General features: G+C 61.2%; 4 protein-coding genes across 4 annotated transcripts; 2 read left to right on the top strand and 2 right to left on the bottom strand.

Annotated features, from left to right (window-relative positions):
* Positions 1–657: 657 nt before the first annotated feature.
* On the bottom strand, positions 658–2,967 carry PG998_000036 (uncharacterized protein; the record flags this gene model as incomplete). The annotated part of the gene is made up of 4 exons (XM_066866854.1): positions 658–985; positions 1,069–2,226; positions 2,286–2,844; positions 2,886–2,967. 4 exons carry the CDS (start codon positions 2,965–2,967, stop codon positions 658–660), a joined length of 2,127 nt encoding a protein of 708 aa, XP_066735269.1.
* A 4,711-nt stretch (positions 2,968–7,678) lies between these two features.
* PG998_000035 (uncharacterized protein) lies at positions 7,679–9,951 on the top strand (the record flags this gene model as incomplete). The annotated part of the gene is made up of 3 exons (XM_066866853.1): positions 7,679–7,885; positions 8,086–9,072; positions 9,142–9,951. The coding sequence occupies 3 exons, from the start codon at positions 7,679–7,681 to the stop codon at positions 9,949–9,951; spliced, it is 2,004 nt and encodes a 667-aa protein (XP_066735268.1).
* A 978-nt stretch (positions 9,952–10,929) lies between these two features.
* Positions 10,930–12,895, top strand: PG998_000034 (uncharacterized protein; the record flags this gene model as incomplete). The annotated part of the gene is made up of 2 exons (XM_066866852.1): positions 10,930–12,512; positions 12,568–12,895. The coding sequence occupies 2 exons, from the start codon at positions 10,930–10,932 to the stop codon at positions 12,893–12,895; spliced, it is 1,911 nt and encodes a 636-aa protein (XP_066735267.1).
* Positions 12,896–13,687: 792 nt separating this feature from the next.
* PG998_000033 (ferric-chelate reductase) lies at positions 13,688–15,689 on the bottom strand (the record flags this gene model as incomplete). The annotated part of the gene is made up of 2 exons (XM_066866851.1): positions 13,688–15,476; positions 15,538–15,689. 2 exons carry the CDS (start codon positions 15,687–15,689, stop codon positions 13,688–13,690), a joined length of 1,941 nt encoding a protein of 646 aa, XP_066735266.1.
* Between the last annotated feature and the right edge of the window lie 509 nt (positions 15,690–16,198).

The following is a 16,198-nucleotide window of genomic DNA, read 5'->3' as shown; positions in this document are numbered from 1 at the left end:
TTAACCCAACAGAAACGAAACTAATGAGATATCTAGCTCCCAAAATGCACACATCAAGCGACGAATGTTATTGGCCCTTTGTAGGATAATTGGTGATGGAGCCTAGACTTGCGTTAGCCGTTAGCTGCGCGTAATTATGAAATATGCATGGAATTTTTCCTACGACTCAAGGCCAGCTGAAAGACTCGCACTATTGGAAGCTATCTCAAGTACCGGCAGCGGTTCAGATCCCGCTAGACTGTAGTAGATCCTAGAGCAACTTTACGCCACGACTCAACGGCCAGCTGAACTGTGGATATAGCGTCTACTGCTATTACAACGACAAGTCACGATGGTCACACAGGAGAGCAAGAGCGAATTCTAAGGTCAAGTGACTTTATTTTGCTAACAAAAGAGAGAGACGATGAAGTCAATTGTAGGTGGGTGAAACTATTAAATAAACAATATCTATGTGAATCGCGCCACCAAAAAACTTGGTATATAGTAAAACAGACAACAGGGCGCGACTTTTTTCAATCATGTACAATGGCAAAAAGAGGGCCGCTCAAGTTCTTTTTCTTCGATTGACTTCCGCTCATCGATTTTGGTTAGAAAAAAAAAAACTATTGGCTTCCTCTGGGGGTATCTTGAGACATATGCGGGGGGATCATGGCATGCTTAGAGGAACATGGCAGCAAAGGCGACGGCGACGACACCGGCGGCGGCGCTGACGGACAGGGCGGCGGCGCCGGCGGTCACGACGGGGTAGGCCGGGCCGGTGCCGGTGGGGGCGACGGGGTAGCCCTGGCTCTGGCTCACGCTGCCGCTGGCGGTGGCGCTGCCCTTGACCTGGGTCGGGTAGACGGGGATGGTGACCTGGCCGACCGAGGGGGTGGTCTGGGTCGCGTTGCTGGGGGTGCCGGGGAAGCCGCCGGTGGGGTAGATGGCCTTGGTCAGGGTGCTCTTGCCGGGGCCCTCGACGGGGTAGTTGGGCTTGGCGGGGTTGCTGGGCGCCGGGGAGACGAGGCCTCAGTGGTCTGCTGGATGGTCGGGGGCTTGGAAGAGGGCTGCTGGGGCTGGGCCGGGTACTCGCCGGTGGGCTGGGCAGGCTGGGCGGGCTGCTCAGGCTTGCCGGGCTGCTGGGGCTGGGTAGGGTAGCCGGGCTGCTGAGGCTGGGCGGGCTGCTCGGGCTTACCGGGCTGGCCAGGCTGCTGAGGCTGGGCAGGGTAGGTAGGAGCAGGGGGAGACGAAGACTCGATGGTAGTCTTAGCGGCCGGGGGCTGAGCAGGGCCGGTAGGTTGCTGAGGCTGGCCGGGGTACTGACCAGTGGGCTGCTCAGGCTTGCCAGGCTGCTGAGGCTGAGCAGGCTGCTCGGGCTTACCGGGCTGGCCAGGCTGCTGGGGCTGAGCGGGCTGCTCCGGCTTACCGGGCTGGCCAGGCTGCTGAGGCTGGGTGGGGTAGCCGGGCTGCTGAGGAGTAGCGGGGCCAGTGGGCTGGGCGGGCTGCTCGCCAGTGGGCTTGCCGGGCATGCCAGGGTAAGTCGGGCCAGTGGTCTGAGCACCGGGGACGGTCACAGTGCTGGACTGGGGCTGGGCCGGGACGGGAGGGGTGACCTTGACGACCGACGAGGAGGTGGTGCTGCCGTAGGGGCAGTTGGTCACCTCGGGACCGCAGCTGGAGACGGTGTGGTACTTGGTCGTGTAGATGGTGCTGCCGGGCTGCTCGGGCTGGACGGGGCCAGTGGTCTGGGCGCCGGGGACAGTCACGGTGTTGGACTGGGGCACGCCAGGGTAGCCAGGACCGGTGGGCTTCTCGCTAGCGACGGTGACGCTGGTGGTGGGCTTGATGGTGATGACGGTGCTGGTCTTGCTGCCGTAAGGGCAGTCGGTCACCTCCGGGCCGCAGCTGGAGATGGTGTGGTACCGGGTAGAGTAGACCACGTCGGTGGTGCCGGGGACACCGGGGACACCGGGGGCGGTGGTGGTCATGCCAGGGGCGGTGGTGGTGGCCGCGCTGGGCTTGGTCACGGTGCCGGTGGCGGGGATGGTGGCGGGAGCGGTGGACTCCTCGGTGCACTCATCCTCGGTGGCGGTGGTGCTCTGAGCGGCGGGAGGGGTGGTGCCCTTGGCCGGGTAGCCGGGGGTGGTCTGGGCGCCAGGGGCAGTGGTGGTGCTGACCTTGGTGCTGGCCGAAGAGGTGGCGGCCGAGGTGGCCGAGGTGGCAGAAACAGGCTTGGTGGGCTTGCTGCTGGTCTTGCTCTCGGCGGCAGGGGGGTGCCGACGGGGTAGCCAGGGGCGGGGACCGACGAGGTCACGGCCTTGGTGGTCAAGGTGGTGGCGCTGCTGGTCTTGCTCTCGGCGGCGGGAGGGGTGGTGCCCTTGGCCGGGTAGCCGGGAGTGGTCTGGGCACCGGGAGCAGTGGTGGTGACCTTGGTGCTGCTGCTCTTGCTCTGGACGGCAGTGGAGGAGGTGGCGGCGACGGGGGCCGAGGTGGTGGTCTCCTCCTCACAGTCGTCCTCCTCGGTGGTGGTGGCAGGCTTGGTGGGCTTGCTGGTGCTGCTGGAGAGAGCGGCAGACGAGGTGACGGCAGCAGGGGGCGTGGTGGCCTTGCTGGTGGTCTTGCTCTCGGCGGCAGGAGGGGTGTGGACGCCGTAGCCGGGGGCCGAGGGGGTGGTGGCGGCAGCCGGGGGCGTGGACGCCTTGCTGGTCTTGCTCTCTACGGCCGGGGGAGGCGGGTGGGCCGGGTAGCCGGGAGTAGAGGGCGTGGTGGCAGCGGCCGGAGGGGGCTGGCCGGGCTGGTGGGCTTGCTCTGGGCATCGGTCGAGGTCAGGGCGCTGGGCGAGGGCACGCTCGGCGACGGGGGAGGCTGGACCTGGTACGGGGGAGGCGCCTGGACGGGGTAGCCACCGTTGTTCTCGACGGGGTAGTTGTGGGCGTTGGCGGCCGCGAGGAACAGAGCTCCTCCGGTGAATTTGGTAAGACGGACCATGTTGGCGGTGGTTTGGAGTGTTGGGTTAATTAATTAAAAAAGGTGGTTTTGTTGGTTTGAATTAGATGAAGCAAAGACGTTGGTTTTTCGTTTTTTGCAGCACAAGCGAATGACTGAAGTTAGACTCGACCCGACGAAGGAAATAGATCTCTCTCTTTCGTGCAATTAAGGTGTGGTGGTGAGGGAAAGGGAAAGAGAGAAGACGGAACGGGGTGGCAGGCCGTGATATTAAATATAGCAAGCCGCGGTTTTGGCCAGCAGCACCAGCACCAGCACCAGCACAGGACGGGGAGACGACGACGGGCCAGTCTCGCAGTCATGCAGGACCCAAGAGATTGTCAATACGATGTGTTGCATCCACCTGCGGCGGTACACTGGGGACCCATCTTGCTGGGTCCTGCCACCTGCCCTCGCCATATCCAGGGCACGGCAAGGGTTGGATCTGCAAGGCTCTGCATAAGTAGTCATATTGGCCAGGGGTAGAGGCGCACTCAGCCTTCCGAATCCAGTCAAGACCATGGCCGGAACGAACGGTTGGAAGCCCGCACGTGCCTGTACCTGCACCCGCGACGGCGTTGGCACCTGGGCATCCCCGATGATGTGCTGGGAGGAAGGACAGTACCTAGAGTACACAGCAATTTCGCGGCGCATCTACATGTACGCGACCGTATAGAAAAAGGGTGGGCATGTGGGAACGGGTGAACGCCATTGGTGGAGTCCCTGCATACTGTCCTCGTATGCACCGGTTTGTCGGTGATACGTACATACAGGAGTTGCCTTCTGGCTGCCCATTTCCTAGTTTCCTAGTGTCCTGCCCTAGTCCCGACCACGGTAGCCCAGTTGATGAGCTATTGTCGTGATTGCCGATCCTCGATTCCTGCACGGATGGTCTGGCAGTCTGGCAGTGGCAGAGCGTGTTGTTTACTGTACTGGCGGAATGCTTCCTCTCCCCGATGCTCTCCACTTCGCATGCTACGGACGGTAGTTCTGCTTTGGGCCGTCCCCTTTCTTTCTTATTCCTGTTCTTGTTCCTTTCCCAACGTGGGAATCCAGTTGATGACGAGTCATTCGCTGGCCAATTAGTCAGGGGAAACCGCAGCAGTCTAGAATGAATGGGAGGAGACAGGTCAGGTGGATTGCATGGAATTATTGCAATTGACCCGAGGTGTGCCCATTTCCGTGCCCCTGTGCCTGTGCCTGTGCCTGTGCCTGTGCCTGACGACCCTGACCTTAAAGAAGAAGACCCCAGGCAGAACCCAGGTACCGTAACAGAGAGATTGGTGAGATCAAATTTTAGGGGGCGGTAACGCAGATACGGTTAAAGAAATCGAAAAAGTGCGGGGAGAAAAGGGCGGCGGCGGCGGCTGCAAAAGGAGGTGGGAGGCTTATTTTAGCATTTGGGCGGCTCGAGATTGGCTTGCACCTGCACACGCACACACACACACCAAATACCCGGCATCTGCAGCAGCTTGCAGCAGCGTCGGCAGCCAACCAACGGCCGATGCATGACCTCTGTGTACGTAAATGGGCAGACAATCAAGATTTAGACGCCTCGACTAAACGCCTGCACCCACAAAGACGGACAGGTTTCTGGACAGGCGAGCGACAGCGCTGAAACCGGCTGCCAAATCATGCTGTGACACGCCCACAATACGTTACCAGCTCTCTGCTGCCCTCCCTGCTTTCTGCTTCCTTGCCGCCATCACTCTTAATTCTATTCACCACCATCCAACCATGCAATACGTATTCCCGGGTGCCTATCTCGATGACTGCCGGAACTGGCCCATATATGGCACGCTACTCGCAGGTTAAGCCTTGCTAGAAGGCGCTGGCGTCTAGATTCTCTCTGCTAATTTTGTTCCCAAGTGAGAATCTAAGAATACGACCCGGTCGGCAGGTCCACTAGGAGTTCGCCTCATAATTAAAAAAGGGGGTAGAATGACGACCGGGGGTGGGCGAGTGGGCCAACACGCTCCGTGCTGCGTACGCTCTCAATCGATACTCGTGTTGCTGACTGACAGCTGGTGAAGAAGTAGTGCAGTGCATTCGTTGCAAACCCGCTCCATCCTCGCCGTCCTCCCCCCCCATCCGATGACGGCGGACTTACGAAGGCGTGGCTTCGAGAAGCCTCTTCGCCCCCACTGCGGGCGTGTTTCGCATGTGTGCCGCTCTCTTTCGCTCATGCCGGTGCTTGGTGCATTGCATGTATGATGTATTCGTGGGCCGGGGCGATGGGGACTACTGCGCGGATACTGGCCCTGGGCTCCAGCCCTGAAGCCTGCAGGCCCGTCTCTTACCGCCGTTAGATACGAGAAAGGGCGCGCCGGTTACTGCGCTGGCGTCCAGGGCCCGCGACGATTGACTGGCTGCTGGCAGTGGGCGTCTGGCGTTCTCCTTAGCCAGTTGGCAGTTCGAACCCACTTGGGAATGAATACCCGCCGGCCATCTCCAAGGTTTGCCTAGCTGTTTCGCTGTACGAGCAGCGCCTGCCACTGGTGACTGGGTCCCGCGCTTGCTGGTGCTATGTAGACGGCTAGGGATTCGATGAAGAAACAAGCAAACACGGGCAAGCAGCTGGAAATGATAGGTAGAATGCATGACAATGTTGGGATGAACTGCTTGGATGGCACTTGTCTGTCTAGCTAGCGCCCAGCTTTTCCGCGGTCCAAGCACTGGGCAGGAGGCAGCAAGCCCAGCAGGCAATTGGCAGCAAATCTCTCGGCGAAGCCATCAACAAACAATGCAATAAGATAATATGATCGTAGCAGGGGTTACGCCGGGATGCACTGCCCCCCCAGCCACGACAACAATTTCCCGACACGGGCAGCTCCCGACCGACAACCACGAGCACAACAGACACCAGAAGAAGTGTCAAGATCTCCAAGATCAGAACGAACGGAGATGCGAGTAGGCCCTAGATGCAATGCGAGCAATGTTTACGATACAGTTAGATTGGGATACTACGTGCCGTGTCGCGAAGCACGACTCTGGCACACCAAATGGCGACCTGCCCTGCTACCATGGGCCGCTGGATTGGCTCAGGCTGCTCGGGTGGTTCCGACATCTCACTCGGACGATCCCTACCACCGCGATATTAATTGAAGCTTTTCTGAAGAAGCAGAGGCTACTCCGGACGTAAGGAGGCGATGAAGAGCCCCGAGGAGACAGTCGCAAGAGGCGATTGGCTTTGGCGGAGGGCGCTTTGCAGGCCAAGGCGCCCTTTTAAGGAGCCCAACACGGTCGCGGTCGCAGTCGCAGTCGTAGTGGGCACAGACGACAGAAACCAGCAGGATGCCAGTCGCTGAAGGATTCTGGTTGCGTGGACTAGCACTGTCCTTACCGTGCCTACCAAGTAAAGTGCTGATGCTGTGCGCGAGTACATAGGATTCCCAATCCCCTCGCCTTTCCCCGGCCTGGCAATACTCGAGAGCTGCTGGGCTTTGCGAGGACAGCACGTAGGTCCTCCACTGACCAGCGACCAAGACGGAACGTGCCAAAGAAGCAAAGGACTGTTCGCTTACTCACCCAGACTCTAGCTCCCAGAACGTTGTCGGCACACAACCATAAAAAGGGCTCGGCTCCCGCGTGTCTCGGCCCTGCTCGGAACATTAAGACTCCAGCTCCTGGTGCATTTCGCATTTCCCGCCATGCATTCACTCTTTTTTCGTCTTGTTCCTTGCTAGCCTGCCTAGCCGGCTTACTAAGGGGGCCCATCTGACGTCAATCCTAGCTAAACATCAGGTTTTTGCCGTTTCCAAATGGAAATTGGGGGGTGACACAGGGTGTAAGAAGGCCGCAAGGGCGGAAAAAGAAGGTGAGGGAGCGGCAGGAGAGGGGAGGGGCACAGCTTTTGAATTCCCAATCCCCGGGGTTCGATTTGAGTCAGTAGATGGCAAGGCAATGCGGCAAGGTGATGAAGATGGCAGCGTGCCGTATAACCGCGATGCTGTCGCCGAACGCGCGTCTCACCAGCCATTTGTTGACCAACTGGGACTCATCCGTAGGATACATCAGAGCAGGAATCAAGCCATTATCAATTGAAGGATGGACATTATCAAAGATCGTCCCTTTTCCCCCAAGTGACCAAGCTGCCCGTCGACTTCATAACTGCCCGACTTCATCGTCGTCTGTGTCTGTGTCTTTTCCCGTGAGTGTTGCTGCTGCGTATCGTCCTAAAATCCGGGCTAATACTGATTCGGCTTGCAGCGCTGGCATTCAAACACACCTGGGCCAACCTTACCGTCCCTACCGTTGCGACTACGACGTATCTAGAACGTGTACAGCCGGCTTAAGCATTTGACAGAGAGCTGCGAACGCCTTTTCCAGCTTCCCAGCTTCCCCTCCCCCTCTTGGCAATCTCAATCCCAATCCATCCAAGAAGTCGGCATTTGCTTCTTATCGGGACACTTGGCGACCAAATCGTTACATTGCGATTCGCATTAGACCAGGATCTGCTATTTCCGACCGCTCGAACCACCCAGACCACTCCCGGTTGCATACAGTCGCCTAGAGACCAAGCAGCAAGCCAAAGAGAGCAGAGAGCTGCCTGATTGCTTGCGCGCGCTGCCTTAGTCTCCGCCTGCCAAACCTCTTGGCATTCGGGGAGACTTCCGATCGACTGATCCATCGAGGCGCACCGCACCGCGACTCGTCACAAATCCTGACATCATCACTCGTCTGTCGCACCGCAACACTGGGCCCATTGCGCGCCATGTCGGCAGCCAACGACATCAACGCTGGCCCACCAGCAGCCGCCGGAAAGCAGGCCGACGTGGGGACAACGGCGACGAATGGATCCAATGCGAACGGCGTGAATAATGCGCCCAACGGCGTGAATGGAACCCCGTCCAATCAAGCTGCGCCTCATGCCAACCCGCATGCCGCCGGCGGCGTAAACCATGAGGCGAATTTCGAGGTCGTGACCGACGGCCGGAGGAAGCGGAACAACGACGCCGAGGAAAAGCAGAAGGAGCACGACAAGGACCAGAAGAACCAAGAAAAGGAAGAAGAGCGGGACGGCGAGAAGGAAGGCAAGAAGGGCCAGCAGGCCAACGGCACCAACGAGGGCGACGGCGACACGGCGAACGCCGCCCCTCAGGCACGGGCGACGACCCCAAGCCGCCGGCGCGCCACGGCACGGCGGGCATGAAGGAGAAGTACAAGAACCAGAAGAACAAGATCAAGGACAAGACCAAGCCCGAGGGCGGCTTCGACACCACGCCCGTCCCCGACGCCGCGCCGGGCTACACGGTCCGGTTCACGTTCCACCGCGCCACCAACCTGCCGGCCGCCGACGTGAGCACGCAGGCGTCGGACCCGTTCTGCATCGCGACCCTCACGACGGCGCTGCCCAAGCGCCACAAGGAGGACCCCAACCTCGCCCACCGCACGCCGACGATCCGCAACACGCTGGAGCCGCAGTGGGAGGACTCGTGGACCGTGGCCAACGTGCCGGCCTCGGGCTTCAAGCTCAAAGTGCGCATCTACGACGAGGACTGGCCCGACCACAACGACCGCCTCGGCAACGTGACCGTCATCGTGCACCGCATCAACGAGCAGTGGACCGGCTTCCCCGTCGCCGACTTCGAGGTCAAGAAGCGCGCCGGCAGCAAGCGCGCCTACCTCGTCAAGGCCGCCACCACGGCCCTGCACCGCGGCGCCTCCATGACGCCGCGCCTCTTCATGAGCGCCGAGGTCCTGGGCCTTTCCGAGTCCCAGCCCAACGCCCACATGTACACGCTGGGCCCTACCTTCTACTTCCGCCACTTCTCGCCCATGATCGGCCGCCTCGCGGGCCTCAAGGTCAACAAGGACGAGGAGCACGACCACTCGGCCGAGGCCAAGGCGTCGGCCCTCGCCGAGGAGCGCGACAGCAAGAACAATAAGGAGAACGGCAGCAAGGACGGCGGCCGTGGGCAGAACGGCGACGGCCGCGGCGGCAGCAGCGGCGGCAACAACAAGACCCAGAAGTACGACTTCCAGGCCAACGAGATCCAGCTCCAGGGGCCCGTCCCGCCCAAGCTGTACCATCGCTACGTCGAGTTCCGGCCCATGATCGGCATGATGTTCTCGCGGAGCGGTTTGCGGGGTCGTATTTTGCACAAGGTAAGTAATCCCCTCTCCCTCCTGGTGTTTTGCGCCTGTGAGCACATCCGCTGACTCGTCACCCCGCAGGCCCTGTCGCACCAGCACCGCCGCATCTACAACTTCGACAGCTCGACCGAGTACCGGCAGTTCGAACCGTGCAGCGAGGAGGCCAGCCTGCAGTTCCTGAAGCTGGCGCACTACGACGAGGGCGGCCGCATCTTCACGTACGTGCTCACGCTCGACGGCATGTTCCGCTTCACCGAGACGGGCAAGGAGTTCGGCATCGACCTGCTGAGCAAGCACACGATGCACAGCGACGTGGCGGCCTACATCGCCTGCTCGGGCGAGTTCCTGGTGCGGCGCCTCCAGAAGCCCACGGCCTCGTCCGACCCGGACCCGGACCAGCCCACGCACCCGAGCGACCCCGCGGTGCCCGGCGGGCCGCCGCACGAGACGCCGCCGACGCGGCCCGAGTACTACCAGCTCGTCATCGACAACGACAGCGGCACGTACCGGCCGGACAAGTCGGTGCTGCCGGAGCTGCGGCGGTTCCTGGAGATGAACTTCCCCGGGCTGGGGATCGTGACGCTGGCGTGCGACGACGACGAGGACCAGCGGCTCAAGGAGCACCAGCGCGAGGTCAAGAAGAAGGAGGGCGAGAACGTCCACATGGTGCTCAACCGCAGCCCCAGCTCCAGCTCGCTCAGCTCCGACGACATCAGCGACCTCGACGAGACGGAGCAGCACGCGGCCGCCGCGGGGCACGAGGCGCGCCGCAGCAAGAAGGAGCGCATGCTCGACATCATGTCCAACGACAACCCCATGAAGGGGCTGAAGCAGGAGTTTATGGGGGGCGGTCAGCAGGCGGAAGGCGCGAAGGCCGGGGCCTCCAAGTAATACGAAGCATGTAATTCATTGTGGTAATCTGGTTTTCGCATCTAAGGGGGAGAGGAGCAGGGAGTGTGAGGCGGTAATGCGCGTTGGCAGACGACGGCTTGAGTGTGTTTACTTCTTTGATATCCCGATCCGTTGGCAGCTTTCTCTTTGTTTTCCATCCAATACCAATCCGTGTCCCCAGAGGGTCACGAGCATGAGAATGAGACATTTTTCATTTCACTTTGAAGAGAGGTGCTACATTTACTGTCTCAACTGTTCTTCTATTTCTACTGTCATCCATCAACGACATCAACAGTTAGCCTCATTCTATCTTCCCCATTGCGGGCATAATTCAAGAGATATACATACCTAACTGAATGAAATAAATATGACTATTTCACTAGCATCTATCTTGAGACGATGCCACTGCCATGGGTAGCTTGAAGATAGCTGTTAAAGCTGCCAGCGCTGTAACAGCCAAAGCCAGGGCAATGAGGTGGGGCGGGACCAGTAAGGGCCGGCCCCGATGGGGTGGCGCGGGCGCTGACGAGCCTCAGTAGTGAGTCAACGCGCCAAACCCCAATCTGATCGAGTCAACACCGCGTCCGACTTAGGAAGAAGCGCATGATGACTGTCAATCCCATGCCATCTTGCTAAGGAATCGAAGCCTGCGAGAGCGCAACCGCGTGCCATGATCATCCGGAGCGGTAGGCTTGTGCCTGTGTCGGCTCCAATCCGTCATGGGCTGTCCAGACGGCCATTCTCTTCGTTCGCCCTCTCTCTGAAGGCGCTGCAACGGCCGGAAACTTCCCAAACCCCCAAAACCCCGCTAAACCCAACTCTGCCTGGCGCCCTTCACCCCGCCATAATTTTTATCATCCTCAGTCTCAGTCGTCTCAACCCCACCATCGCCGCGATTTCGAGTCACATTTCTCCCCGACTTCTTCTTCGTCCGCACCCTTCACGAGCAAGAGGTTCTCTCATTCCACCACCGCAACCATGGCGAGCGACGCCTCCGTAGACAACCTGGCCAAGCAGTTCAGCCACCTGCCCGCCCTCGACAAGTACCCAAACTGCTTCCCCGACATCAACCCCACCGACATCTACCGCTCGCACCTCACCTCCATCCTGAGCAGCATCACCGGCGTCGACCCCAAGATCGTCTACCCGGCCCTGCAATGGACCGCCACCCTCGACAAGGGCGACATTGTCTTGCCCATCCCCGCCCTGCGCATCAAGGGCAAGCCCGATGTTCTGGGCAGTGAGTGGGTTTCCAAGGTACGTCGTGTCTTCCAACTCCTGCATCCCTCTCCCTCGCTGACACCACCTCGCAGTGGCCCGGTTCCACGCTCGTCGAAACCCCCCGTCCTGAACGGCGCCTTCATCTCCTTCTTCTTCAAGCCCGGTCCCCTCACCCAGACCCTCATCCCTCTGGCCCTGAAGCACCGCAAGGACTTCGGCACCAACAAGGCCGTCGGCCTCCGCGACCAGAGCGACCCCTCCAAGGGGCAGAAGCGCATCATCGTCGAGTTCAGCTCCCCCAACATCGCCAAGCCCTTCCACGCCGGCCACTTGCGAAGCACCATCATCGGCGGTTTCCTCGCCAACCTGTACGAGGCCGCCGGCTGGGACGTCGTCCGCATCAACTACCTCGGCGACTGGGGAAAGCAGTACGGCCTGCTGGCCCTCGGCTACGAAAAGTACGGCAACGAGGACGACCTCACCAAGGACCCCATCAACCACCTCTTCCAGGTCTACGTCAAGATCAACGTCGACATCAAGGACGAGCAGGACAAGGCCGAGAAGCTCGAGGCCGACGGCAAGCCCGAAGAGGCCCAGAAGATCCGCGACGAGGGGCTGGACGAGCAGGCCCGCCGCTACTTCAAGCTCATGACCGAGAACGACGAAAAGGCCATCGCCATGTGGAAGCGCTTCCGCGACCTGTCCATCACCCGCTACAAGCAGACCTACGCCCGCCTCAACATCCACTTCGACGACTACTCGGGCGAGAGCCAGGTCGCCGAGGCCGACATGGAGGAGGCCGCCAACAAGATGCGCGAGATGGGCCTGACCGAGGAGGACCGCGGCGCCCAGCTCATCGACTTCTCCAAGCACGTCTCGGGCAAGCAGGGCAAGTCGCTGGGCAAGGTCATCCTGCGCAAGAAGGACGGCACCGCCCTGTACCTCACCCGCGACATCAGCGAGCTGCTGAACCGCGAGAAGAAGTACAAGTTCGACCAGATGATCTACGTCATCGCCTCGCAGCAGGACCTGCACTGCCAGCAGTTCTTCAAGGTCGTCGAGCTGATGGGCTACAAGGACATCGCCGCCAAGGTCCAGCACATCAACTTCGGCATGGTCCTGGGCATGAGCACCCGCAAGGGCACCGTCAAGTTCCTCGACGACATCCTGCGCGACGTCGGCGAGCACATGCACAACGTCATGCGCAAGAACGAGGACAAGTACAACCAGGTCGAGAACCCCGACGCCGTCGCCGACACCCTGGGCATCAGCAGCGTCATGGTGCAGGACATGAGCGGCAAGCGCGGCAACAACTACACCTTCGACATCAACACCATGACGTCCTTCGAGGGCGACACGGGCCCCCTACCTGCAGTACGCCCACGCCCGCCTGAGCTCCATCACCCGCAAGGCCGGCCTGAGCGAGGACCAGATCGCGACGGCCGACCTGTCGCTGCTGACCGAGCCGCACGCCGTCAACCTGGTCCGCGTGCTGTCGCAGTGGCCCGACGTCGTCTCCAACACCCTGCGGACGCTGGAGCCCACGACCATCCTGACCTACCTCTTCAAGATGACGCACACGCTCAGCTCGAGCTACGACGTCCTCCGCGTCGTCGGCAGCGAGCACGAGGTGATGCGCGCCCGCATGGCGCTGTACGACGCCGCCCGCGTCGTGCTCAACAACGGAATGCGCCTGCTGGGCTTGTCGCCCGTGGAGCGGTAAGTGTTCCCTTTCGCCTTTTGCTATGATGCCTTTACTGACCCGACCTTTAGCATGTAACGATTATGACATGATAGATGTAGAGCGGAAGTTAAAATGTTCTACGAGATTACGGCAGTTAAAATAAACAAGTCAAAGTCAAGAGGTCTTATTCGCTTTTGTGACCCTTGAATGCCTTGCGAATTCCCTTATTTCGGAGCGATGTGCACGTAAAATGCCCAACCAGACTAACCAAGCAGGACATCGTCGCTGTAGTTATACTGGATTCTTGCCTGGTGATTCTAGCACTATATCCAATTGATTGTATTAACTTCGCTATATCTTACAAGTACAAGGTGGCTTCGTGATGGCGGTGAAATCTTTGCCGACTTCGGAATGTAGTTTTGCCCCTGTAGTACACCAAACCCTACACTCGAATGGTGCTTCTGGGTCTATCAGTCATGGATACATTTCAAATAATCAAAGTTACCCAGACTGTAGCCGCCCGCGACGCGTCGAGTGGGGAGGATACCGATGTGACAGGTTCGGCGATGGCATGACAAAGATGCTCTCAATCTAGTATCGCGTTGCTGCGCCGGATTTCGCCTCTCTTGAAACTCGGCCTCGACAAGAGCCAGCGTGCCCTGTATCACGCTCACTGTCATCTATCCAGGTGTCCTCACAGACAGGCACAGTTCAACAGCGAGTCGCATCCAGACCACCGGCCCACAGCCACCCGCGAGAGACCAGACCACGTCCCCTGTCCTTGGCGGACGCCGATGAAGTCGCAGGCCATGTATGCCTCTTCCCCTACAATCAGAAACAATACTCCTCCACGTGGAGATGGATGCCCTGCGCCCCCGTCCCCTTGTGCACCGCCCGCTCGTCGCTCAGCCCGGCCACGCTCGTCCGCACCTCGGCCACCAGCGACGCGCCCCCGCACACCACGACGCCCGTCTCCCCGCCCGTGGCCTCGACCGCGCGCCGGAGGAAGCCCGCCACGTCGGGCCGCGCCGCCGAGTGGTGGATGTGCGAGTCCGTGCTGCTGCTGGTGGCCCGTGATACGCGACGGCGGTTCGAGCAGCAGCCGCCACCACCCGTCGCGCCCAGGTCCGCGTCCGCCGTGGTCTTTTCTGTCGTGGTTATTATCTTGGACTCGTCCGCGACTGCCGCCGTCGATGTAGAGGCCGTGTTGGGCCGCGACAGGGAATCCGAGATGGTCTCCAGCTGGCCGCGGCCCGTCACGGCGACGGCGACGGTCAGCTCGACGCCCCGCGCGGCCGCCTTGGCCAGGGCCTCGTGCAGCCGCGCGACGTAGAAGCCGACCTCGTCGCCCTGCCGCGCCGCCAGGAGGAAGTCGACGCGCCGGGTGCAGATGGCCCGCTTGCCGTCCCCGTCCTCCCCCGCCGCGTCCAGCACGCTCTCCAGGATGGGCAGGGTGAACGAGGCGCCCGTCGACGCCGACACGAGGACCAGCGTCTCGAACACGTCCCACCGCGGCGGCCGTCCGTACGGCCCCGCCACCCACGCCGTCAGCGTCTTCGGGTTCCCGGGAGGGCCCTCGGTCGCCGTCTTCTGGGCGTACGCGTGCAGCCGCCTCGAGAAGCCCGCGTGCGCCCGCACGACCAGCTGGATGCTGTTGCACGTGCACGTCCCGGGCAGCAGCGTCGGGTGCGCCGACGCGATGGTAAAGGGGTGCGTCTCGAACGCGCCCACCCGCGGCAGCCAGAGGTACAGGTGCTGGCCCGCGCGCCACCGGAAGTGCACGTCCTTGATGGTGAGCACCGTGAGCGACGCCCCCACGGCCGCGACCTGCGTCCGGTGGCCGAACCGCTGGCCGCCCCGGCACCGCGACGCGTCCGGCCGCCGGAGCAGCCGCGTGTTCTGCCACAGCAGCCGCCCGAGCCGGAACGCGCGGTCGAGGCCCAGCGCGGCCACGGCGAGCCAGACGTGGTAGCGCGCGCTGGCCGGCACGTGCAGGTAGACGAGCCACAGGAACAGGACGGCGGCGACGACGTGCTGCGCGACGAAGACCTCGTAGGCGGCGGCGCGCACGGGGCGCAGCGACGTCAGCACCATCCACAGCAGCAGGGCCCAGGCGCCGAGCCCGAAGCGCACCATGGGCATCCACTGCAGGTAGTCCTGCACGAAGTCGGCGCGCACCCATTCCGTCCAGAAGTGGAAGCCGTGCACCGTGGCCGTGAGGAAGACGGTGCGCGCGACCCAGCGGTGCAGCCAGTTGAGGCGCTCGTAGCTGGTCCCCGCCAGCAGCGCCACCAGGCTCGTCTTGGCCGCCAGCAGGTACAGCAGCGGCACCTGCGCCACCGTCACCCACGCGTTGCGGAACCCGACGCGCTCCCAGTAGTACACGTCCTTGACGATGGCCCCGGCCGCCATCATGTAGACGACGACGGCCCAGTACCCGAGCAGCACCAGCACCCGGCCCACGGGCGGCGGCGTCAGCCACGACAGGTGCTTGTAGGGGACGTAGAGCTGCGGGTAGCTGATCTCACGGGCCACGGCCGTCAGGGTCGCCCAGGCCTGCCAATACCACGTCGTGGGTTTGGTGGGATGCTGCATGGAGCTCGTCCGCGATGTCCTCAGTCTGGTCTCGTGGTCAGCTCCTTGGCCCCCCTCGCACCATCGCCGCGTAACCTTGCTCTTACCTCAACCAGTGTTGGCCGGAATTGACCAGCCGTATCAGCAGCAGGAGGGCCAGCACCCCCGCGATGATGTACCAGTATGCGCGCGCGAGGGCCTGGTTGTCTTTCGAGAACATGCCGCTCCCCATGTCCATGCCGCCCGTACCCATGTCCATCTTGGCGGTCAGGTGCAGTCGGCGCTGTGGTGTATGCTCATGTGGATTGTGAAGAGAAGCCGAGAGATGTTGCTTAATCAGTGAGCCCGTCGGGTTCTGGAATGGCGCGTTATCGGGCAGTGTTCTTACAAACTTGATGTGTCTAATCCGATACAGTAGGGACAAGAGTGTTTCGAGACCAGGGGGTCAATGCGGACGTCACCGAGCCCAGAGCCACGGTCAAGGGACGAAGACGAGATGAAGGTTCGAACGGGTAGACGGGCGTTACTAAAGATGCAGCCACTCGGGAAGTTCCACCTTCAAAGGAAGAGGAAGTTGTTTGGGCGAAACCTGCCCATTGGGTAAGTGCATATGCTGCTGCTGCTGCCCCCTCGGCCCCATCCGTCCTCGGTGCCCTGATACTTCATCTCCCAGCCTTTGCCTAGGAGACAAGCGCAAGTTTGAGCAGCTTTCCAGCCGAGATGGCTAGCTTCTCCGGCTCTTGCGCCGCTCGGGCTTAGCCTCGAGCC

Source organism: Apiospora kogelbergensis (assembly GCF_038363985.1).
Source record: "Apiospora kogelbergensis strain CBS 113332 chromosome Unknown utg000001l_segment0_segment0, whole genome shotgun sequence".
Lineage (NCBI taxonomy): Eukaryota > Fungi > Ascomycota > Sordariomycetes > Amphisphaeriales > Apiosporaceae > Apiospora > Apiospora kogelbergensis.
This window is presented reverse-complemented; position numbering and strand designations above follow the sequence as displayed.